The 23,667-nt window shown below is 53.8% G+C and overlaps 1 protein-coding gene across 1 annotated transcript; it reads right to left on the reverse strand.

Moving 5' to 3' along the window:
- Window positions 1-2,866: 2,866 nt before the first annotated feature.
- BCAP31 (B cell receptor associated protein 31) lies at window positions 2,867-20,892 on the reverse strand. Its single transcript, XM_031660750.1, is given in 6 exon segments — window positions 2,867-3,347; window positions 4,388-4,488; window positions 5,308-5,431; window positions 6,330-6,465; window positions 20,730-20,851; window positions 20,854-20,892. Coding segments are annotated over 6 exon segments (546 nt in total). The 5' UTR covers window positions 20,878-20,892; the 3' UTR covers window positions 2,867-3,308.
- Between the last annotated feature and the right edge of the window lie 2,775 nt (window positions 20,893-23,667).

Below are 23,667 nucleotides of genomic sequence, written 5' to 3' on the forward strand. Positions count from 1 at the left end.
CACAATGTAGTTCATCCAGACAAGGAAATATGAGCCGGCCTAGAAAAGGAAGGAACTCCAACACAAGATAACATGGCTGACCTTGGAGGACATCTGTGAAATGAGCCATCATAAAGGGACACTTGCTGTAGGGTTCTGCTCCTGTGAGACAGGGCCTTACATGAGAGGAGGGAGATCCACAGAGACAGAGGGCAAGTGTGGGTACCAGGGGCTGGGGACAGGGTGAGGAGTGTTGAGTGGGGACAGAGTGTCAGTTTGAGAAAATAAATTCTAGAGGTGGATGGAAGTGGTGGCTGCGCAACACAGTGACTGCACTTAATGATGGTGAAAATGGCTCATTACATATACATTGATGACACTACATATATGTATGATATATATGCATTTTACCATGAGAAGAAGAGGCGGAGAGGAATTGGAGACAGTGAGTACAGACAGGTCCTTTGAGGGACGGGACCCCACGCACAAGATGAGCATGTGGCACCCCACCCTGAAAGGGCTGGGCGCCGTGGCGGGGCAGAGCAGGCAAGGCAGTGGGCGGCTCAGGCAGGCACAGAGAGCATCAGGGATTGGAGCCTGTGAAGGGGGAGCAGGTGGCCCCTCAGAGCAAAGTAACAGCTTGGGCTGCTCCGTTTGTGTCCTGTCCAGGACTGCTATCGTGCTATGGGAGAACACCCAGAGGCCCTGCTCCTCAGCAGGCAGCACCCCCTATGGAAGGGCTTTACCCCTAAACTTCTGGAGCCAGGGGAGGGACCTGGCTTGGAATACGGCCAAGAAGAGCCTGGGTGAGAAATACATGGACCGGGCAGGGAGCAGAGAAAGGAGTGGCAGTGCAGTCCCACCCTAGCTCAGCTGGGGGCTCTGGAGCCTGTCCTGCGGTCCCCAGGCCCCATCTCTTCAGCACTATTGTTTCCAGTTTTCTTTCTCTTCCTGCGAAGCCTCTCCTCTCACCATGCCTGTACCTTCAAGAACCCTGCCTGCTGGCAGCTCCCAAATCTCCAGCCTGGCCCTCCTTAGCTGCAAAGGTGCTTCCAAACGTCAAGACCTCTCCCCAGGGTGCCCCAGTCCCTCACACAGCCCCTGCCCCCAACCAACTCCAACTGTCCTGCAGCCCACGGTCACCCTCAGGACCCCTTGAGCTCAGGCCAACTGCTTTATATACTGTCAGCCAGGTCTCTCTGCCTGGATGACAATCACCCTCTGCTAATTGTTCTCCACAACTCCAGGCCAAATGCCCTCCAAGTCACCTCATGCACCACAATGACACCAAACACACAGAAAAAAGACATTGAAGAAAGGAAACTTCACAGAGGCGTGTCATTTAAAGTGGGTCCTGAAATAGAGACACCATTTCCTCAGGACTTAGCTCCTGCATCAGGGGTTAGGACACAGAGATCAACAAGCAGCAGGCTTTGCCCTCAAGCAGCTCGCAGTCTAGCGGAAGATGGGTAAGAAAACAGATCAGGACGCCCACGGGTGTAGATGCCCTGGAACAGAAGCTGATCCAGGAAAACGTGAGCCTGCAGGTCGCCCTCCAGTCTAGGCTGGGCAAGCGCCTCAATTTCCATCTCTACGAGCCTGTGCCCCCTCCCCCCGCCCAGTTGTTGTTCCATCACTCCACTAGAAAGGGCACTCCAGAAGCTGGCCTCGTGAAGCTTTCTGTCTGCTGCTGGCCTAGGCAGAACAGCGGAAAAGGCTGTCAGGGCTGGTGAGGGAAGCACCCATTTGGACTTTAGCCTTTCAAAGCTCAGAGAAGGGTGAGCTCAGGGAGGTCCAAGGTAGCAGAGAACATTTCCTGGAAAAGTGGGATCAGCCTTCGGCCTTGGCACAGCAACCAGAGGGCATCGCCCACGTGTCCCCTACTCCCTCAGACACCACCTCTCAGACCGCCTGGAAAGGGACAGAACTCAGCATGAAGCAGCTGTGCTCTGAGCACAGGGAAGGGTAACAGGATGCTAGAGAAGGGAACCACTGGCGTGGGCCCGGACAGAACAGGCAGAAGTGAGCATGCACAGCAGGCCATCAGCTACCCTGCCAGCATCAACATCCTTCAGGGGTCCCCCACCCCCGGTTCTAGGAGACACACCTCTAACCTGTTCCCCTGACCCTTCCGCCCAGTCGTCATGCAGACACCAGGCATGGCAGAGGCCCTGCAGGGTGGGAGCACTGTGCTACGGGCGGGGGCTGCCTTCCTCATGTGCTACTAGAGAGCAGCACAGCGCAGAGGCCTGGGCACCAGCGCCAGGCAGCAAGCCCCGGTTCTGGCCTGGCTTGCTGTGGGCCTGGAAGACACAGCTCTGAGGGAGCCACGGGAGGGACACCCTGGAGCCAGCACAGCGCTCTGATGGCAGGCACACACCCAACACGTTCTCAGGGCTGGGGGCCCCAGCCCATTCCCAGCCCCTTTCTACCTAGCTCTGCCCTGGGCCAGCTCCAGGTCACTGCCAAGGACAAGTCTCCTCTCCCAGCTGGCATTAGTCAGAGGTCATCCTGCAAACCTTCAGGAGGGGGTGGGGCAGGGAGTGACTAGTGGCGTTCTGCCACGTTCTGTCTGTCCCAAATGTGACGAACAGGAACCCAGAGAAGGCAAGCGAGTCCTCTACCCGGAAGCCCCGCCGCTTTACTGAGCCTCCCAAGCTGCCCACACCCAGGGAGGCAGACAGGACACACACTCGGCGGGTGGCCCTGAAGTGAGGCCTGGCCCGGCCCAGGGAGCAAGAGGGCAGACAGGGCAGGGCCTCTGAGAACAGGTGTGAGTCTGGCCTTCAGTGGGGGAAACAGGTTGAAGGGCTGTGGCCGCTTGGGGGCTCTGGGCAGGAGAGGAAGCAGAGCCCTCCCCACAGCCGCAGTCACACAACACACCACGTACACACCATGACAACATTTATTGCCCTCAAGAGAAACTCCAGTCCACCTGCTCCACCCACCCTCCTGCGGGACCAAAGAAAACACCCAGAGGGCAAAACTAAAAGGGCTCAACCCAACAGGAAGTCAGCCCCACCGCAAGCCAGACTACAACTAACTCGTGCCCTCCACGCTCAGGCGTGGAAGCCAGGGCTGCGCCAGGCCTGGCCAGGCCAAGCCAAACAGGATGACAGCAAATGCATTCTGAACGTGTAGCAATCAGGTCCCCTGTAATGTGCTGGGAGAGTGTGGACGGGCCGAGATGACGAGCTATGAGCTGTGGAAGGGAATGGGGGAAGCAGAAGGGCACAAACAGAAGTACTGGAGGAAGAGGCTGGGCTCTCAGGAAGCAGCAGGCGCGTGCCAGGTGGAAGCCAGCTGCAGGCAGGGGAGGAAGGAGGCCCTTACTCTTCCTTCTTGTCCATGGGACCATCTACTGCAGCCTGGAAAGGGACAGAAATCCCACAGCAGTAGGTTGGTTGGGTCCACTCCTCCCCTGCCACCTCCAGCCCCATGCCCCAGAGGTCCAGCTCAGTTCTCCTATCTCCTAACAACAGCTGAATTCAATTAAGCAAGGGGCCCCCTCCTCAGCTGTACCCAAAGGCCTGCCAGGGTGGGAGCGTCAGCCCTGGCCCACCCTCTAGGATAGGGAAAGCCCTGGACCTAACGCCAGCCAGGGAGGACTGCCAGTACCTCACTGGGGGCTGAGTCCTGGCTGCAGGGAACAGCAAGGCATCCAGTCCCCTTGAAGACCTGATCAGGCCCTTCCCAACTCTGCACACCTTTGACAGGTGCCCTCGAAGCCCAAGTCCCGTTCGCCAAGCCTGCCCCATACAGAGGGCATGGGTGCCCCCTTTGAGGCTGGACCCTTCCTCCCCATCTGCTGTGGTGCCCAAACTTGGGCCACCAAGCACTGATGCCAAGTGTCCAAAGTTGGGAGTATTTACGTGGCCCTCACTCCCAATGTCAAGACCTCCTGGGCTTCCAGATGCAGCCCGGTGCACCCAAGCTAATCTGAGGACTCGGATCAGGCCTAGGGCAGCAGGCGATGGCAACAACTAGCGCCTGCTGGGGGAGGTGCCTTTTTGACACCTTATGCCCTCACTTGCCCATGGATGTTTGCCCAACATCACCCCCCCAGTGCTCTAGGAAAGAAGGCCAGCAGTGGGTCCTAGAGTTTCACCTGCTTCTCTGTTCTTGACGGGGCCCCAAACCATGGACTGAACCTGAGCACAAAGGTAGGAAGGCTCAGAGCCTAGTGAGCCAGTGCCACTCCTCAGGGCCGCCTCGGCAAGTGCCTACATCTGCTGCCAGGCCACCCTCTCCTGTCCGGTGAAGGGTCCCACTCAGCAGGGCAGAGGTGGCCAGGGGGAGTCGGGGATAGGGCAGCCGGCCCCTCGGCCCCTGGAAGGTTCCCTCCCCACCCGTGGGGCTGCCTCATCCTGCTGTTCTGTCCTGGGCACAGTGACACGGGAGGGCTGACCTGCAGCTTTGCGTGTTCCTCCAGCAGGCGGTCGTACTCCTTGGTGAGGCCCTCAGACTGCTTCCGCATGGCCAGAACCTGGTTTTCAGCTTTCTCTAATTCTTGAAATGATGTAAATGACCAAGAAAACAGAAATGAAAAGACCAGAATTAGGGGGAAAAAAAACAACTGCTACAGACACAAGAAACTGGCCCAAATCCATCTCAAAGGAGGTTATACAGGAGACTACTTCTCAAAGCCCCTCTGCTTTTGCAGGTCCCCAAAGTAGAGGGAAAGGGCTGACAAAAAAGCTAAATAAAGCAAAAGAAATACAGAGGATGTCCCCCAGTCCCTTTCATGGAGGGGAACTCTAGTGGCTCTCTGCAGGGGTAACCTCCAGGGAGGCTGAGAATGGGAAACAGGGAGCAAGATCCCAGCCTGAAAGCGACACCCAATGACAACCATGTCTTGCAGACAGCAGCAGCAGGCGAGGCCTGTGATGTTGGGGGAAAATGCCCCAGACTTAGTCTATGCGTGGGAGACCAAAGACAGGCAGGCCGCTCGGGAGCCGCCCACTCCCCTCCTGAACGCCACTCACACACTCCCCTCATTCTCAGCCCCCAGGCATGCTGGGGCTACCACGCCACACTGTGGACAGGAAAACCCCAGTGTGCATTGCTCTAGCATGGGGCAATCGAGGCCCACCAGCTGCAGCCTGGTTCCTCCTGAGCCCCATTCAAACCGCTTAGCCTCACTGGCCTGAGGGCTAAGCATGACTGCATTAGGGATGGAGGCACAGGGTGCTATTTGTTTGTTTTCAGCCAGCCCTCCAGCGTGCATGCAAGGCTTGTTACTAATAGTTTGGCACAAAATGGGCAGCAGCAGGCAGAGGAGGCTCCTCTGGACTTCCCTCCAGGTAAGGACACAAGGTTGAGCCTCACTTTGCTTAGTGCTGGCCAGCTCATCATTTAGCTTCTGCAGGTCAGCCTTCAGGCTCCTGTTCTCTGCCTCCAACTTCACCTCAGCATTCCCGACATCCAACTTGCCTCCGTCAACAGCAGCTCCCTGGGAAAAGTGCCAAAGGCCAAGGTTACTCAGGAGGGAGGGAGGGAGAGGCTCCAGCCCCATCCTCCCCACCGAGATGCGGTTCCTCAAGCTGCCCTGGTGACTCGCCCCTTCGGAAATGTCAACGCAGAACCGAGCCACCACTTGCTCCCAGCTCCTAGGCAAAGGCCAGGGCGTGGCTGCCAGCCAAGAGAAAGAGAAGCGCCAGCGGGGCCACCTGCTGCAGCTCGCCAGGCACGCCTTGTCTGCCCTGGCCCCTGGCCCTGCCTCCTTCCTGAGCAGCAGGGCTCACCAGCTCCATGGTGCTCACCAACCCCTCCACGATGATGGTGCCTTCTGCTCCCCACGTGGTGCCGTTCGCTGCCGTAAGGAGCCCGCTGTCTGCCTGGCCAGCTCTATCCCACTTCTGCATCCACATCCCTCCGAGCTTGGCTCGCAGCTCGCCTCCTGACAGGATGTCTAGGACTGGCCAACCACTCTGCCCCCACCTCCTCTCCAGCACTGAGGGATGCCACAGACCCCATGTTCCAGAGGGGGTGCGGCAATCTTGCAGGGAACAAGGGCCTAGCTGAGGGCCTTCAGTTCACACAGAGGGCCTGGCTCACTGAGGGGCCGTTTTTCTCAGGGAAGGGTCTGACTGGAAGCAGTGGATGGAAATGAGAGCAGCAACACCCTCCTCCTCACCCGGACCCTCGTACACAGACACCTCCAGCTGGCATACCCTCCCCATCGAGGACTTCCCCTCTGTGCCTCCACCCAACTCTGGTTTTTCAGGCAGTGGAAGTTTCATACATTTCCCAGCGTGACTGGCTAGCAGTGGCCACTGAGGCCCTACAGAACGTGGTTCCCACGGTGTAACACCAGGGCGCCCCATGGCGGGTCAGGAAGCTGGGCTCACCTTCTTCAGCTGGTCATTCTCCTCCATGTACTTCTTGGCCGCCTCACTAGCACTCTCTGCCTGCTTTTTAAAGGCTTCATTGGAGGCCAGCAGTGTGGCCTGCTGCGAGATGAGAGTCACCAGGCGTCTAAGCAGGCTGCAATTATTTACAAAAAGAAGGGAGAACTGAGAAAAAGAGCATGAAGGGCTGGCAGGAGCACCTCCTGGTTGCTCCCACCCCACACCTGGTTCCAGCCTGGGCCTGCCTTCTTGCCAAGGCAGCCGAGCGAGAAGCTGCCAACCTGGTGCTGGCAGCGGGTGGGAAAAGGTGGGGCTCAGAAGCTGTCCTCTTCCGCTGTGCCCAACGGCCACCCTCAGCTCTGGGAGGGGCTGGAAGCAGGAGCCTGGGGGGTTGGGAAGAGCCTTGCTACAGCATGAGGTCCCAGAACGCAGCACTTTCCAGATCGGGGCCTAAACGTGCCAGACAAGCCACAGCACCACCTTCCTCCCTGCGAGGCCGGGCTTGCCTCGGTAAGGTAACAAGAGAAGCTAATCAATTCGGGCACTTCCAACATGCCGGGCCGCATTCTCACATCTACCTGATGAGGAAGTTACTAACACTGCCCCAGCTTATAGACGAGGAAACTGAAGTTTAGCAGAGTAAATCAACATACCCAAGGCCAAAAACCAGAAATGGGCATGGCTGGAATTCCAACTTATGTCTGCCTGACTCCGGAACCTGAGCTCAGAACCACTATACTCTCTAAACTAACAAGGAACAGCTCCCAGGTCCCAACGTAAGATAGAACTCTCTACTCTGGCCAGCCTCCATCCCAACCCATCATGCAGGCTGCGCTGGAACACATCCGTTATGTAACAGCACCCCGAATGAGGTCTTCTTGGGCTGGAGGGTGTAGAGGAATCAGGACACAGGCGCACGCTGCCTATCTGAAGCAGCCAGGAGAGACAGGCAAACAGGTGGCAGCTGGAGGCAGATGCTGGTCCCCAAGCAGAGGTTAGAATGGCCACTTCATTTCCCTTGGTTCACCCCTGCCCCGAAATGTTAGCTGGCAGGAAGAGAAGAGGGAAGGACTCGTTCAAACAGTCAAAACAAGGCAGGGGTACCTTTCTCACACACTTCAGAAGGTAAGGGACACACAGGGCATGGGAGAAGGAAGAGACAAATCTGCTTAGTTCAGGGTGCTTCAACAACAGCTTACTCAGAAGAGTCGAAGTGGCCTCCTGCCCCAGCCAGGCCTTCACACTTCACAGCCTCTGCTCATGGCCAGGGGCAGCCCGGAAGGGCTAGAGAAAGTAGAGAGCAGACAAGGTGAGCTACCTCCCTGGCCCAAGCCATGGCTGTCCAGGGCCTCAGCAGAGCCCCTTTCTAGACGTACTCAGCACAGAAAGGACCCACCCGGGCCAGGAGATGCCCCTGAGGTTCCTGGTTTGGGGAGAGGCTCCCAGGGGCCCCTGGCAGCACCAGGAGAGCCAGGCCATTGATTCCTGGCAGAGAAGGAGAGTTTCCAGTGACATGTGCTTTCTAAAATTAGCGGCCCAGGACCTCGTGGCCTAGGGCTCAGGTTTCCCTGCCTCAGCCCCCAGCTGCCCACCAGCCTGCCTCCAACTGGGCTGGAGCCTGAAGGTAGAGGAAGCTACTGAGCACCCTAGGAGCCAGAGAGAAACAACGTGTCTGACTCACATCGGCATGGCCAGAAGTCACTGGGGAGACCTAGAAAGAAAGGCAAGTCTGACTAAGACCCAGCCCCCTGGCAAAGAGCTGCCCAGCCCCAGAGCAGATCCCAGTGATGTAGAAAAAGAGGACTGCTCCTCCCAGCTGGAATTGAGGGGTGGGGGTCATGCCACCTGGTGGTAGAGACAGGACCAAGCAAGACTGAAGGCTATACTCCCCGCCACCAGGCCAGGCAAGTGGCTGCTGGTGAGTGCCCATAGCTATCACCCCAGTACCCAGGGAGACAGCTAACACGAATGCTTCCGCGGCAGTGCAGGAGAGGCCCAGCTCTTTTCGGACCGTCCCAGGCCTTTCCCGGCTATTGAGAACCAGGGCTTCCAAGATAAGCCAGGGCACACACAATGTGCGGCGCAAAATCCACGCCGTGTCTGCCCGAAAGCCTGGCCCTGCTCAGCCCCAGCCCGGGCCTTCAGTTCCCAGCCTTGAGACAGTCTGGGGCTCCCCTGTGCCAGGTCCCACTTCCCCTTCCTCTTGCCAACCCTCACAGGCGCTCCCCACCCCCACAGCACCCTGGGCATACTCCTCCCACTGCACCCCCAGCCCGACAGTTCTTTTTCACACCTTCTAGGTCCTCTCTCTTCCTGCTGAACGACCCGGGATCATTCTCCCCCCAGGAACCTCGTCTTCAACTGCCTCCTTCCTGGAGTCACCCTGACCAAGTCCCTGGTCTTTTCCTTCACATATATTCCTCAACCTAGGCTGGCCTGCCCTTCCAAGCCAGCAGCAGGGCCACCAGTGGCCTCCTAACCGCCAGTCCAGAGGCCACCCTGAACTCCTTGCTCTGCTGCTAAGTTACCCTCCGAGGTTCCCTCGCAACACCCTCCTCCCACGGTTATTCTGCTCCCTCTGGAGTCTGCACTCTTCAGCTGACACCCTTCCTCCCAGCCACTCTTATCCCTGAAAGGGTTTTCTCTGCAGCCCAGACTCACACCTAACCTCCTGCTAAACGTTGGCTCCTGGATGTCCCCAGAGACATTCCAGACTCAGCTTGTCCAAAACAGGCCTTCCCTTGCCCTGCCTGACCTGACCACCTCATGTAGCCCCTGCTGTAGTGGTGGACAGGCAAACCGCCTTAGACTCGGCCCTCTTGGCCCCTTAGCCCGAGCCACAACCCAGTACTTTCCATGTCAACTGCAAACACGCCCACCATCATCCCCACTGCCGGCGCCTCTTCCCTATCTGCCACCATACGGCTTTCCCATCCACCTCCCAGAGCAAGGCAAATCCAACCACGTCAGCCCTCTGCTTAAGCCACCTGCTGTCAGCACGCAGGCCCTCAGTGAGCTCTCCTCCCTCACTAACCACGTGGTCCCCTTGCTCTAGTAACACCTAACCCCTCACCATTCCTGGAACATGCCTGGCTCTGTGTGGCAGTCCTCCAGGCTGGAATGTCCTCTCAACCCAGCTCGATCCTCACCTCCCCAAAGAAACCCTTTCGGATCTCCCACCCCATCAGAGGGATGCCTTCTGGGGGCTCCTGCAGCAGCCCCCTAGGCACCCACATGTAACTACCTCATTTTCTGTTCTCTGCGTGGCTGCCATCCGTTTATATGGCTGCCCCACCAGGCTATGAAAGTCTTTAGGCTGGGCACTGTGCCTCCATCTCTGCACTCCCATACCTGGCACACTGACAAGGGGTCTTCCGCCCACTCCAGCAAGTATAGCTAAAAAAAGGCTGGGCTTCCAGATGACCCGATCTCACTCCCAGAAGAGGAAGTGCTCCCTGACAGGTGAGGGGACAGGTTTGAGGCTGCACGTCAGGCTGGACAGAATCTCCCTGGGCCTAGACTGCACCTGCGTTCACCTGGGAGCCTGGCACCAAGAGGGGCAGAGGCAGACACAGAGCTGCTCAGTCTAGCAACCGAAGAAACAGAAGACAGTGGGAAGGAGCTGTCTCAGACCCGTGCTGATGAGCAAGCCAGGCTCATGGCTGCAGGGGGAAAAACCATTCACTGCCGCGAGCTGAAGGCGTAACCCAGAGCTCCAGCCTCTGCGTCCTCGCACCCTTAGCCCCCACCCAGGGCCCCAGCAATGCAGACCAGGCCCCCTCTGATCACTGGCATTTTTCAGCCTAGGAGCCAACCTTCTAGAACATTTTCCTGCTCCCTCACACTGGGTCACTCAGGAACATTAACGTGTGCTTCTGTCTGTTCCCTTGTAGCTTCCCAGGCGCCCAGGAGAGGGCACGGAACATAGCCTTTACCTTCTGCCTCTACTGGATCTCCCAAGTAGTCTTACTTGGGAGAATCACTGTTCTTAGCTATTCATTTCCGGAAAACAGGCAAGAACCTAAGAGCCAAAGGCATCTCCTACAGATACAGGGTGGTCACCAACAGAATGGCCCAGGGTCCAAGAAAAGGCCAGTGAACGAAACTTAACAGAATCCAGATGTGGCCTTGGCAGACACATGGCAGCTCCAAATGCCTCAATGTAACTGGGCTTTCTTGATAGAATGTTCTTGGACACTAAGCAGGGCTATCGTGCTTTTATAAAAGGTTGAGTAAACCAGAGAAGGCAGGAGAAACAGAACCTCTCCACAGACTCTAGAGAAACAGGGCCAACCATATCAAGTAGGCAGAGCCATGACTCATAAGTGCTTTTCGTCAGCCCTGTCTTCCCCCATGAGCAAGGGGAAGAGGACATGGGCTTAATAGGAAATGGGGAGGCCGGGCGCGGTGGCTCACGCCTGTAATCCCAGCACTTTGGGAGGCCGAGACGGGCAGATCATGAGGTCAGGAGATCGAGACCATCCTGGCTAACACGGTGAAACTCCGTCTCTACTAAAAAAATACAAAAAGCTAGGCGGGCGAGGTGGCGGGCGCCTGTAGTCCCAGCTACTCGGGAGGCTGAGGCAGGAGAATGGCGTGAACCCGGGAGGCGGAGCTTGCAGTGAGGGGAGATCCCGCCACTGCACTCCAGCCTGGGCGACAGAGTGAGACTCCGTCTCAAAAAAAAAAAAAAAAAAAAAAAAAAAGGAAATGGGAAAAGAGCAAATCCCGACCAAAAGATTCCATGCTATGGCTCCCCCCGCCACCCCCTGGGCCCACCCTACTGATGGGTTTCAGGTGAGTCAAGTCATTCAACCCCCAGCCCCTGCATACATAGTGTTCACACAAACTCAATCCTCTGCCCCCAGCCGGCAGAAAGCCTGTGTCCCAGCGCCACCTGCTGACTTTCCAGGCCTATCGCAGGTGGCCAATAGACTGGGTGAACACGCCCCAGCTGTGGAAGAAAAAATGAGGCAGCGCCCAGGCAAGGAACCAAGTCAGGCGACGCCTCAGGAAGGCTTCAGTGAAGGAGAATGACTAACACCAGGGCTTCCAGTGTCCTGAGTGACTCTTACCCACCAGTCTGGAATCAGGAAGACAGCTTACAACTAGGAGAGTCACCTAGAGCAGACCCGAGAAGGCCGCCCCGAAGGGCTGCCCCAAGTCCATTTTGGTACAGCTGCTTGGCCTTCCCTGTAGCCTCCCAGCACACAGATGCTGGAGAAGACGGGAAGAGGAGGGCTAGAGCTGGGGGAAATGGAGGCCGTTTCAAATGAGAACATGCCTTGTGGCAGCTCCAGCCCACAACCCAGATGGAGCTCGCCCGTCCTGAGGACAGTGCAGCAAGCACAGGGCGAAGGGGCAGGTGTGGGTCTGGCCTGTCCTCCCTTCTTCTTGAGAACAAGCGACATGGACCAGCTGGGTTTCTGGGGTTTTGCTGTGTATCTTTTTTAAAACCAGCTATCTGAGGGGTTTGGGGTAAGCTGGAGGGCAGAGAGCGACCGAGTGAGGTAAGACAACTTAGGCAAAGGTAGTCTGTGATTAGATGACTCAACCTAAAAAAGAAGAAAAAGGAGCTGAGCAAAGAAACACGGGCAGCTCCATCTGGGCTAATGGCAGCGATGGGATTCTACCCTGGAGGGTAAGGAGGAAACAAAAGATGAGTGTGGATCAAGTTCAGGTCAGCAAAAATCCAGGGGGCTCCCACACAAACAGGGGCCTTCCTGCACCTGGCTGCTAACCAGCACTTTGGGCCTAACCTTGACCGCCACCGAAGCTGAATAAGGCAGAGAAGGCAGTGCAAGTCCTCTGAATACACAAACCCCAGCCCAGAGGGAGCTGCTGTCCCCAACACACTCCAAGACTCAAGAGGGCCTCTAGCTAGCTGTGCCCCCGAAGCGCAAGGTTGGCAGGAAGAAACAGGAGCGACTGCCAGAGTCTTCCCCAAGCGGAAACCAGTGGCTCATCCAGTGTGGTCCCCTGGAGGTGGCCCCGACGCATCCATCTTCACAAACTGTCATAGCTCCTAAGACCTGAAAAGCTGGGCTTCTCATCTAAAAAGCCTGACAAGTTCGACACAGACACGCATCTAAAGCTGTCGCCATCATCCCAGGACAGCCCATTCAGTCACCAAAGATTTCAGCAGCCCTTCACATGTGCCAGGCCCTTGGCACTGAGCTGAACAGTCTAAAGGGCAAGAGCCCAGGTTTTCCATGATGGGCAACCCTGCCAAGTGCCACGCCTCAAGAGCTGGATGTGCAGGCTGCCCTGGGACCCAAGGACAGCACTATGGGTCAGCCAGGGACATGGTGTGGGCCCCTCGGAACAGGCTCCACAGGGAAGCCTTGGAGATTCATGAAGAGGAGGTGCTGGCTAGGCCGGCACCTGGAGGGGGTGATCCGCACAGAGGCCCCCAAAATGCTCAGAGAATCAAGTCGGGGGAGAGCATGTGTTACGTGAGGCTCTCCCATGAGGCCCACATGACTGCTTCATGGCAGGGGGAGGTCAAAGCAGAGACTGTGGGGGAGCCACGTCCTGGAGGATCCATGTGATAGCAAGCCACTGGAAGCAGGGTACACAGGCCAAAGAGGGGAAGACAGGTGGCAGGGGGCCTGCTTGGTCTATACGGGATGGTGGTGGCCCCACCACAGCAGTGGTCCCAAGGGTTGTGAGAGAGAGGCTTAGGAGGTGACATCTACAGGCTGTTTCATGGGTGGAGTCCAGCTCTGCAAGGTGAAGACTTCTGGAGGTTGGCTACTTGATAATGTGAAAGCGCCTCAGCCTGCTGGGCCGCACACTGAGAAATGGTCACGATGGTTGGGCAGTCACATGGGACAAGAAGAAAGGGCAGAGCAGCCCCAGGCTTCTGGGTCAAGTCACAGGATTTAGATAGTAGTGGCAGAGGCAGGACAAAAGCTCAGAAGGCTTTGGCTAGGAAGCTGGGACTCTCCCACTGCTGTCCCAGGGAGCAGCAGCAGACTATAGGGGGCGAGGAGTACAGGCTTGCTTCTAGGTGTGATGTTTCCTTTCAGGCCAGGCCCCCTTTCCCAATTACAAGGGCTACTCGGGGGTTCTCAGGCTAACCTCCTGTATGTCCTGAGCCCAGTCCCGCTGAAAACTAGTGCCAAGCACGAGGCTTTCTCCGGAATGTGCTCCCCTCCTTGGCCACTAACCTGCTCACATCCTCCTTCTTGATCTTGCTTCCCTCTTCCTTCTGATCCCCGATCTTCTATCGCTCTGCTAGAGGCTGGAGTCCATCCTACCAGCACATTCCCTTTGCCCTGGCCTCAACATCTCTGCAAAGCCAGCAACGCAAGCTCGACTGCCCGGAAGCACCCTATCCTGCTCATCTGCCAGGCCTCCCTTGCTCAATCCTGCTTTCCCTGTCCCTTCCTTTCCTTGCTGTCCCCAGGTCTGGCCAGAGGTCCCACTCTGCAACCAGCCCTCATGCCTAGCACGGTAGTGTTACCCCATGGGCAGCCAGAGCTCCCTTTCCAGCAGGGGGCTGGGTCCTCGCATTCCGCAAGTCCAGAGTAGAACCAATATCATCTCAGACTCCCAGAGACTGAAAAAGCCTGCTGATTCAACTCCACCTGGGCCCCTCAGGTCTGTCCCCTCCACCCTACTCCTGCTATCACTGCCTCAGTTCAGGTTCCCAGCAAGTCTCACTGACAACCTCCAACTTGGTCTCCCCACCTCAGGCTCTCCTGCTCCACTCCATCCCATACACCCTTGCAAAATATTAATCCACACAGGTGACCGCATCCCAGCAGTACTGGAATACCCACTAGGCAGGCTCTCTACCACTCAGGAAAGTTGCATACAAAGTCTGGAACCCTTTACTCCTAACCGTCTAACCTGCTCAGGTCATGAATACCTGCTCACGTTCAAGAACTGAGCCTCTCAGTGGGACATAAAGAACATGGAAAGAAAGAGGGGTGGGCACGGTGGCTCACATCTGTACTCCCAGTGCTTTGGGAGGCCGAGGTGGACGGATCACATGAGGCCAGGAGTCGGAGACCAGCCTGGCCAACATGGCGAAACCCTGTCTCTACTAAAAATACAAAAATTAGCCAGGTGTGGCGGCATGTGCCTGTAGTCCCAGCTACTCGGGAGGCTGAGGCACGAGAATTGCTTGAACCCAGGAGGCAGAGGTTGCAGTAAGCCGAGATTGTGCCAATGCACTCCGGCCTCGGCAACAGAGTGAGACTCTGTCTCAAAAAAAAAAAAAAGAAAAGAAAAAAAAAAAATCAACAACAACAAAAAAGAGAGAGACAGATAATAGGAGTGGCACAGATGCTCCAAAGAGGATCAGGAGGCCGAAAGAAAGCTGACTAGCTGAGGCCACTGTTTATGACGTCAGAAACAGAGCTGCGGGCTCAACGTCCACCAAAGAGGAATTGGGTAGACACTCAAGAACACTCAAAAACGCTGCAGAGGCCAGGCATGGTGGCTCCTGCCTGTAATCCTAGAACTTTGGGAGGATGAGGTGGGAGGATCGCTTGAGCCCAGTAGTTTGAGATCAGCTTGGGCAACAGAGCAAGACTCTGTCTCTAAAACATTAGCAGGACGTGGTGGCACATGCCTGTAGCCTCAGCTACTCGGGAGGCTGAGGCAAAAGGGCAGGGCTGCGGTGAGCCATGATCACACCAATGCACTCCAGCCTGGGTGACAGACCGAGACCCTGTCTCAAAAAAAAAAAAATGCTGGAAACAGGTCAGTTGTCCCAGAAAAGCATTCATGATAAACTGAGTAGAACATTCAAGTCACCAAGGGGCATTTAAAGCATGTGGTGCTTTAAAGCCCCGTGGTTAACTTTTTTTAAACACGGAAATGTTTTTTAAAAAGCCATGTGGAGGCTGGGTGTGCTGGCTCACGCCTGCAATCCCAGCACTTTGGGAGGCTGAGGCGGGTGGATCACCTGAGGTCAGGAGTTCAAAACCAGTCTGACCAATATGATGAAACCCCATCTCTACTAAAAATGCAAAAATTAGCCGGGCGTGGTGGCATGTGCTGCAATCCCAGCTACTCAGGAGGCTGAGGCAGAAGAATTGCCTGAATCTGGGAGGCGGAGAAGCCGAGATTGCACCACTGCACTCCAGCCTGGGCAACAGAGCGAGACTCCGTCTCAAAAAACAAACAAACAACAACAAAAAAAGAACCCATCTTCTCATCGGCAGGCCTGAGAAGCCCAGGTCCTGCCAAGGTTGCTGGGCTCTGGGCCACAGAGTATCAAGGTGCAGCAGAGCAGATGTCAGTTACCCCAGTTCCAATGATTAAGATGGGAAAAAGGAGAAAAGGAACACAGTGTGCAGAAAGCGCAGATGAGAAACCATGGATGTGGGACACTGGTTGTTTAGTAATAAAAATTGCAGCTGGGCGTGGTGGCTCACACTGGTAATCCTGGTACTTTGGGAGGTCAAGGTGGGCAAATCGCTTGAGCCCAGATGTTCAAGGCCAGCCTGGGCAACATGGCAAGACCTCACCTCTACCAAAAAAAAAAGTTAGCCAGGGTTGGTGGTGCACGCCTGTAGTCCCAGCAACTCGGGAGGCTGAGGAGGGTGAGGCTGCAATAAGTCACCTCACTCCAGCCTAAGTGTCACAGTGAGACCCCATCACAAAATAAATAAATAAATAAATAGATGGCGCAAAAAGGCTGGAGTAAAATAGAAAAAAAAGATTTCAAAGCAGGTCACACATCTCTGAGTAGAGAACTGGTTAAACCCCAACAATCCCTTCCAACAACAGAACACTGCACAATGGCTGAGGATGAGGGAGGTCTATGTGAAGAATGTGGACCAATTGCTAAGATGCACTGTTGGGTGGTAAGAGCTAGCCAAAACAGTGCAAAAGCAGCCCTGGCACTTGTAAGGAGAAAGTTATACAAACATGGAAAAATTTACTGAACAGTTCAGAAACACACCAACCATTACCAGCCACTATCTCTGGGGATGGGGCCACAGGGGAGCTCACCTGACACTTCTCTATTATGTAAAGTTACTTTTTGGGGGGTCGGGGGGGTTTGTTTTACAATGAGCAGGTATAACTTTCGTAACGGAAATATGAAGAGGACAGCTTTGTTTGTTTTGTTTTGTTTGAGATGGGAAGTTTAGTTCTTGTCACCCAGGCTGGAGTACGATGGTGCCATCTTGGCTCACTGCAACCTCCACCTCCCGGGTTCAAGTGATTCTCCTACCTCAGCCTCCAGAGTACCTGGGATTACAGGCGCCCACCACCACACCCAGCTAATTTTTGTATTTTTAGTAGAGACGCGGCTTTACCACGTTGGCCAGGCTGGTCTCAAACTCCTGAGCTCAGGTGATCTGCCCACCTCAGCCTCCCAAAGTGCTGGAATCACAGGCGTGAGCCACCGCGCCCAGCCTGCTTTGTTTTTTAAGTGTTTTCTGCAAGCTGCAAATGGGCTGCGTGGCCGTAAGGCTGGACGAGAGCATCACACAGAAAGCCAAGTTCCTCTAGGGTCACAGCCAACATCTTAGATTTAACTCTTAGACTAGCAAGGAATATATATTTCTGCCAAAATTCCAGAAATGATTAACTAGATCACTTATGGGCAACTGGTGAGCCAAGATGTGGGCAAGATGTGTGTGGCTGCTTGAACCATCTGGTTGAGAAAGTAGTAGAGCCACTCGCTTGTCAGACTTGTTCAACAGTGAATTAGGTGAGGCCTCACATGCGTGTCAAAGGGAATAGTAACAGAAAAGTGAGATAGGCTATAGACACCAGAGAGCAGATCAGGACTGTGAGAGCAGATTGCAACAGCAGGCCAAAGTGAACTCTGCATTCTAGCCTCCAGGCGTCACTTTGGGAGTATACTGGAGGGTCTCATGAGAACTGCCTTTACCGGAAGCCACGCATTCATGGTAGAAAGGAAAGTACAAGCTGTTCTGCATCCTGATTGTGGTGGTTATTAACTGATGCTCTGCATGTCAAAACACTCACAACTGTATGTCAGAAAGTTAATTTTACTATATGGCAACTTTTTAAAATGTCGACTGCAGAAATTAACCTGGAACATCCTAACTTCACACTAAGGCACACGGAGAGGACTACACTGAGCGTAACACATTCGTCTAGTAGCCTAGCTATCCCAAAGCCACAGGAGGGAGGTGACCATTCCACTGTCCTCTGGCATGGTCAGACAATACCCGTAGTGCCCAACCTGGAGTCGTCCTAGAAACAAGATCATGAAAGCAGAATGGAATCAGGAGAGCAAAGGACTTATTACTAAAAACCAGTCTGTGGGGAACCAGCACTGGCATACCTGCTACCACTGTAACAGCTTCTGAGGCAGCAATCTGTTCTCAAAAAGTTGGCCCTTGAATGCAGCCCCCCAGATATCACAGAAATGGCAGCAAGCCTGACAGGGCCAGCACCTCCCTCCTAGTAGCTCCAGCCTTCACTCAAGGGTGCTAACAGCTCATTAACTTTCGCAGTAGCTCTGCCACTAACTCAAACTGAGTTGCAGTAAGCTCCAACCCCCAAGTCTTTGAGCTCCTGGGTAGCCCAGTCCTCCCTGCCCTTTATGAACCTACATGCATGCCTATAATAATGCCTCCCCATTGAAAACTCAAGTCTCATTAAAGTTGTTCTGATAGGAAGCCCATCTAGATAGCTGAGGATGCTGAATGGTCACTAACCTTCTTGCTATTCCTCCTAGCATCCATTTCTCCCTACTTCTGCTCACCATGACAAACATCCTCGTGCAGATAAATACTGAGCAAGCCAGATGTAAAGAGTGAGCCCCCTGGCCAGGCGTGGTGGCTCACACCTGTAATCCCAGCACTCTGAGAGGCCGAGGCGGGCAGATCACGAGGTCAGGAGATCAAGACCATCTTGGCTAACACGGTGAAACCCCATCTCTACTAAAAATACAAAAAATTAGCCGGGCGTGGTGGCGGGTGCCTATAGTCCCAGCTACTTGGGGGGCTGAGGCAGGAGAATGACATGAACCCGGGAGGTGGAGCTTGCAGTGAGCCAAGATGGAGTCACTGCACTCCAGCCTGGGCAACAGAGTGAGACTCCGTCTCAAAAAAAGAGTGAGCCCCCTAAGGCTTCTACGTGGATGTGTTGATGGAGCCAATCCACAAGGCAGCCACTCATGTAGGTTAGGACCACACCTAACTACACTGTTCTGCCGGCACCTTCCCCACACTTTGGCATCTGGTCCTTAAGAACAGACTCAGACTGGCAAGCGTCATGCTAAAAATCCATCTACACTCCATCTATAGAAGGCTGACAGAACTTCTCCAGGAATTCACAGCAGTCACCAATGATCCCACTCTTCTTTTCCGAAAGCATACAAGCTATTCTTTCTAGAGCATGGTTGGAGATTAAAGTCAACCCTCCCCAGGTCAATTCCTCATCTACCTTCTCCCTTTGGAAATTGGGATGTTTGCCAGGCTGCAGTCTGCCAGTATCTCTCCCACTCTGCAAATCCTCAAGCATCGGTGGCAATTTCATCTGCAGATGATCTCAACAGCTTCTGGACATAATCTCATCAAGTCTAAGTGCAAAGTACATCATTTAGGGATGCTACTCTTGCCCACCTGTAATTTCCATTTTCTCATCCCAGTGTTTCCTTTGCCCTTGATCACCTACCCTCCATCTCCTTCCTTACACAGACATATAAAAGGGACTGCCTTCTCCCCACTTCTCCATATCTTTCATGATTCAGAGCTCCCGGCAGGTTTTTACCTTCCCAATACTATTCCTTTTTTTTGAGGCAGAGTCTCGCTCTGTTGCCCAGGCTGGAGTACAGTGGTGCAATATCGGCTCACTGCAACCTCTGCCTCCCGGATACAAGCAATTATCCTGCCTCAGCCTCCAGAGTAGCTGGGATTACAGGCACCTACCACCAAGCCTGGCTAATGTTTTTTTTTTTGTATTTTTAGTAGAGACAGAGTGTCACCATGTTGGCCAGGCTGGTCTCAAACTCCTGGCCTCAGGTGATCTGCCTGCCTCAGCCTCCCAAAGTGCTGGGATTACAGGCGTAAGTTACCGTGCCCAGCCCACCCCCTCCCCCATACTATTCTTAAAGCTCTAGATGCTTTTCTGGTAGATGGCCTAGTTTCCTCTCTTTCCCTCCTCACTGTGGTCTTTTTTCCTCATTTTGCTGACTATCATACTCAGAATTCTGGTTTTGAGACTCAGTCTTCCAGAGCTGCTTCCCTTTCAGCCTCAGACCACAAGATAATATTTGTTTGGAACTTCCTGAAAAATCTAGGGTATGTGTCTCATTCCTCCCAGCCTTCTCATTTCCTGACTTTCCTAAGTTTGAAGATAACAAGCTTGTTGATCAAATCTGTGATCAAACCCATCATCTTGAAAAAATGTGTTTGCCTTTTCTACCTCCACCCCTCTTCCCAACTTGGTCGCAGAGAATACAAAATCATCTAAACGACAGACTTTAAGACAAGTCTAGTGCCTGGTAAAGCACGACACACCAGGTGACTAGAGAGCAAGAATCTCTTAGGCATGGAGATTCTTGAGTCTCGCAGCACAAAACCAAGTGAGGAATAACTGTCTGTGAGCCTGAGAATCACTTGGTGCTATTGTCTGAGTGCCCTTCAAACTTCATGTGTTGGAATTTAATCCCCACTGCAGTAGCATTAAGAGGTGGGGCCTTCTGAGAAGTGATTAAGTCATGAGAGCTCCACCCTCAAAGCAAGCACCTTTCCAATGCCTTCATACACCCTTGGTCTGAGCTCCCATCCACCTCTCAGCCAGGCCCTGCTGATCAGAACGGCTGCGTGAAGCAGGAGGCAGCAAACAGGGCCCCAGGCTCAAACAGGCACTTCGTAGTTGTCTAGTTTTGCCCAACTAGTTACCCTTGGCCCTGATCAAGGCACTTAGTTTTACCAAAAACATCACCAGAAATACTCTGGCTGCCATGGAACGTAACATGCCCTCATGAGTTTCATGTGGGGAAGGCCCTGAGGTGAGGTGAGGAGAGGCCTAGCCTCTTCGTGTCACTTCTACCTGCTGTCCCTAGGTCAGCACCCCAAACACAAAGAGCCCCCCATTCAATTGCTCCCTTGTGAGTTGGACTCTGAAGGTCCTCTCCCAGAGGAGGGCAAGGCCTTACCCGTTATACCTCACTCTCCATGCAAACAGAGTGTGAGACAGTAATCTGTTTGCCTCAGAGTATGTGGTGTGTGAGGGTCTTCTGATATTTCGAGCAGCCTTCTCCTATCCTCCACGCAGCCTCTGGAGGTCAGGAGAAAACTATGTGGCTTCCCTAACACAGACAGGGCTTTGGGGTCCAGGCCACAGGCTGAGGAGGAATCAAAGTCACAGGGGGAGACTGAGCCCACTGAGCTCCGTGTCCCTGGCTAGCCCATGGCTCCTTTCACAGCACCTGCCCCCTCAAACCCCACTCACAAGGACAGCAGCAAGGAAAAGCCAGCAATGTAGAGATTCCTCTGGGCACGGAAAAGCTTCATGTGGAAGTGTTCCATGGCCCCAGGATTGTTCTGGAGGTTCACCTTTTCGGTCACATCATCATACTTCCGAATTTCGCGCACGGCATCTGTGGTGGAGCAGAGAGGAGACAGGCATTTAGCAGACGCTAGGGCAAGATAAGGCCATACCAGGCAGACAGGCGGCATGAAACAGGTCAGATTCACTTCCCTCAAATCGGCCTCCCCAGTTCTGCCCACTTCTACGCACACACACCCCTCATGGGATGCTGTTTGTCAGAAGCTCCCACCCTCAGGCCAGGCGCAGTGGCTCACACCTATAATCTCAGCACTTTGGGAGGCAGAGGCAGGCAGATCACCTGAGGTCAGGAGTCCGAGACAAGCCTGGCCAACATGGCAAAACCCCATCTCTACTAAAAATACAAAAAAAAAAAAAAAATAGCCCAGCGTGGTGGTGGGCGCCTGTAATCCCAGCTACTCGGGAGGCTGAGGCAAAAGAATCATTTGGGGCCGGGCGCGGTGGCTCAAGCCTGTAATCCCAGCACTTTGGGAGGCCGAGACGGGCGGATCACGAGGTCAGGAGATCAAGACCATCCTGGCTAACACGGTGAAACCCCGTCTCTATTAAGAAATACAAAAAACTAGCCGGGCGAGGTGGCGGGCGCCTGTAGTCCCAGCTACTCGGGAGGCTGAGGCCGGAGAATGGCGTGAACCCGGGAGGCGGAGCTTGCAGTGATCTGAGATCCGGCCACTGCACTCCAGCCTGGGCGACAGAGCGAGACTCCGTCTCAAAAAAAAAAAAAAAAAAAAAAAAAGAATCATTTGAACCCAGGAGGCAGAGGTTGCAGTGAGCCGAGATCACGCCATTGCATTCCAGCCCGGGGGACAACAGCGAAACTCCATCTCAAAAAAAAAAAAAGAAGCTCCCATCCTCAGACCCACTCCTTCCTCCAGCTTTTCAACCCCTGGCCCCATTCTACACAGGCCCCCAAGCTTGCTCTGCAGTTCAAGATGCGAACCAAGCCTAAAGAGTTTCTGGAAATCGGGGTGGCTTCCTTTTCCCATGGTGCCCCCAACCACGTCTTGTTCTGCTCATCTCAAGTCGGCCCAGAGGTACCTCCCTGCCATGATAAGCCAGGTTGAACCTGGTGATGGAAATGCCTGCTCAGGGGATCTAAGGTGCTTAAGAGTCAAGACCCAGGCCAGATGTGGTGGTTCACGCCTATAATCCTAACACTTTGGAAGGCCAAGGCAGGAAGACTGCTTGAGGCCAAGAGTTCAAGACCAGCCTGGGCAACACAGGGAGACCATGTCTCTACAAAAAAAAATTTTTTTTTAAATAGCTGGGCATGGTGGTGCACACCTGCAGTCCCAACTACTCAGGAGGCTAAGACAGGAAGATCGCTTAAGCCCAAGAGGTCAAGGCTGCCATGAGTTATGATCACACCATTGCATTCCAGCCTGGGTGACAGAGCGAGACTCTGTCTCAAAAAAAACAAAACAAAACAAGCAAACAAACAAACAAAAAAACAGGAGTCAAGACCTGCAGGATGCCAGCTAGCGGTCAAGGGTTTCATTTCAAAGCTTTACAACGGGTTTTATTATTTATAATGTTTTATTCTGGTTACAAAAGGAATTCACACTCATGGAAAGTTCAAACACACCCAAAATGTAGAAGGGGAAAGGATCCCATAACATAATCACCTCCAGCAATATATACAATAAAAATGTGGCCACCTCATCTAAAGTCATTTTTAGTCACATTACCCTATGTTACCTGCTTCGTAATAGACACCCATCTCTGAAATTATCTTAAACACATTTTTGGGGTCCATCTCTCCCAAACTAGACTACAAACTTCATAAGAGCAGAAATCTTTTATACTATATCCCCAGGGCCTGGGATAGTTTTGGGTGCAGAGTGGGCACTGAAATAATTGCTGAGTCAGTGAGCAGCCTCTGCTCCTGAAAGAGCCGCTGTTACACATAGAGCTCCAGTTAAAAACATATTTACATTTGTCTCTAATGTAGAAATTGAGCCACACCAAACCTACTGCTTTTCCCCATGCATCCTGAGACATCGTTTTAAGTCAATACACTAAGATCTACCTAAAGAATGCTCTTAATAACTCCCATATGAGAGAGGCACTGTATGGGTATCAAGGTTTTTTTAGGGTGGGTTATAGGGTATCACTCTGTCACCCAGGCTGGAGTGCAATGGCATGATCCCGGCTCACTGCAACCTCCACCTCTCAGCCTCCCCAGTAGCTGGGACCACAAGTGTGTGCTACTACACTCAGTTAATCTTTTCTTTTTCTATTTTTGGTAGAGACAGGGTTTCACCAAGTTGCCCAGGCTGGTTTCAAACCCCTGAGCTCAAGCAACTGCCTGGCCTCACGAAGTGTGGGGATTACAGGTGTGAGTCAGGGCGCCGGTCTCATGAGGTTCTTAATTTCTGGTTTTAGGTTGCTTGGTTTTTATGTTGATCTTGCATTATAAAAATCTGCCCATCCCTCGGTACCATGAAGCAAGTACTCTCAAACGCTGTTAGCAGGGGTAAAGACAGCACACCTGTATAAAATGCAAAATGTTCATACCCTTGGGTTCAACAATCCACCTCTGAATTTATCCCACAGAAGTATTTGCATAAATTTGCAATGATTCGAGGATGCTTATAAAGAATGAATTATGGCACAACCACATGAGAGAATGCTACATGATCTTTTTTTTTTTTTTTTTTTTGAGACAAGAGTCTCGCTCTGTCGCCCAGGCTGGAGTGCAGTGGCCGGATCTCAGCTCACTGCAAGCTCCGCCTCCCGGGTTTATGCCATTCTCCTGCCTCAGCCTCCCGAGTAGCTGGGAATACAGGCGCCCGCCACCTCGCCCGGCTAGTTTTTTGTA

The sequence above is a fragment of the Papio anubis genome, chromosome X, assembly GCF_008728515.1.
Source record: "Papio anubis isolate 15944 chromosome X, Panubis1.0, whole genome shotgun sequence".
NCBI classification, from domain to species: domain Eukaryota; kingdom Metazoa; phylum Chordata; class Mammalia; order Primates; family Cercopithecidae; genus Papio; species Papio anubis.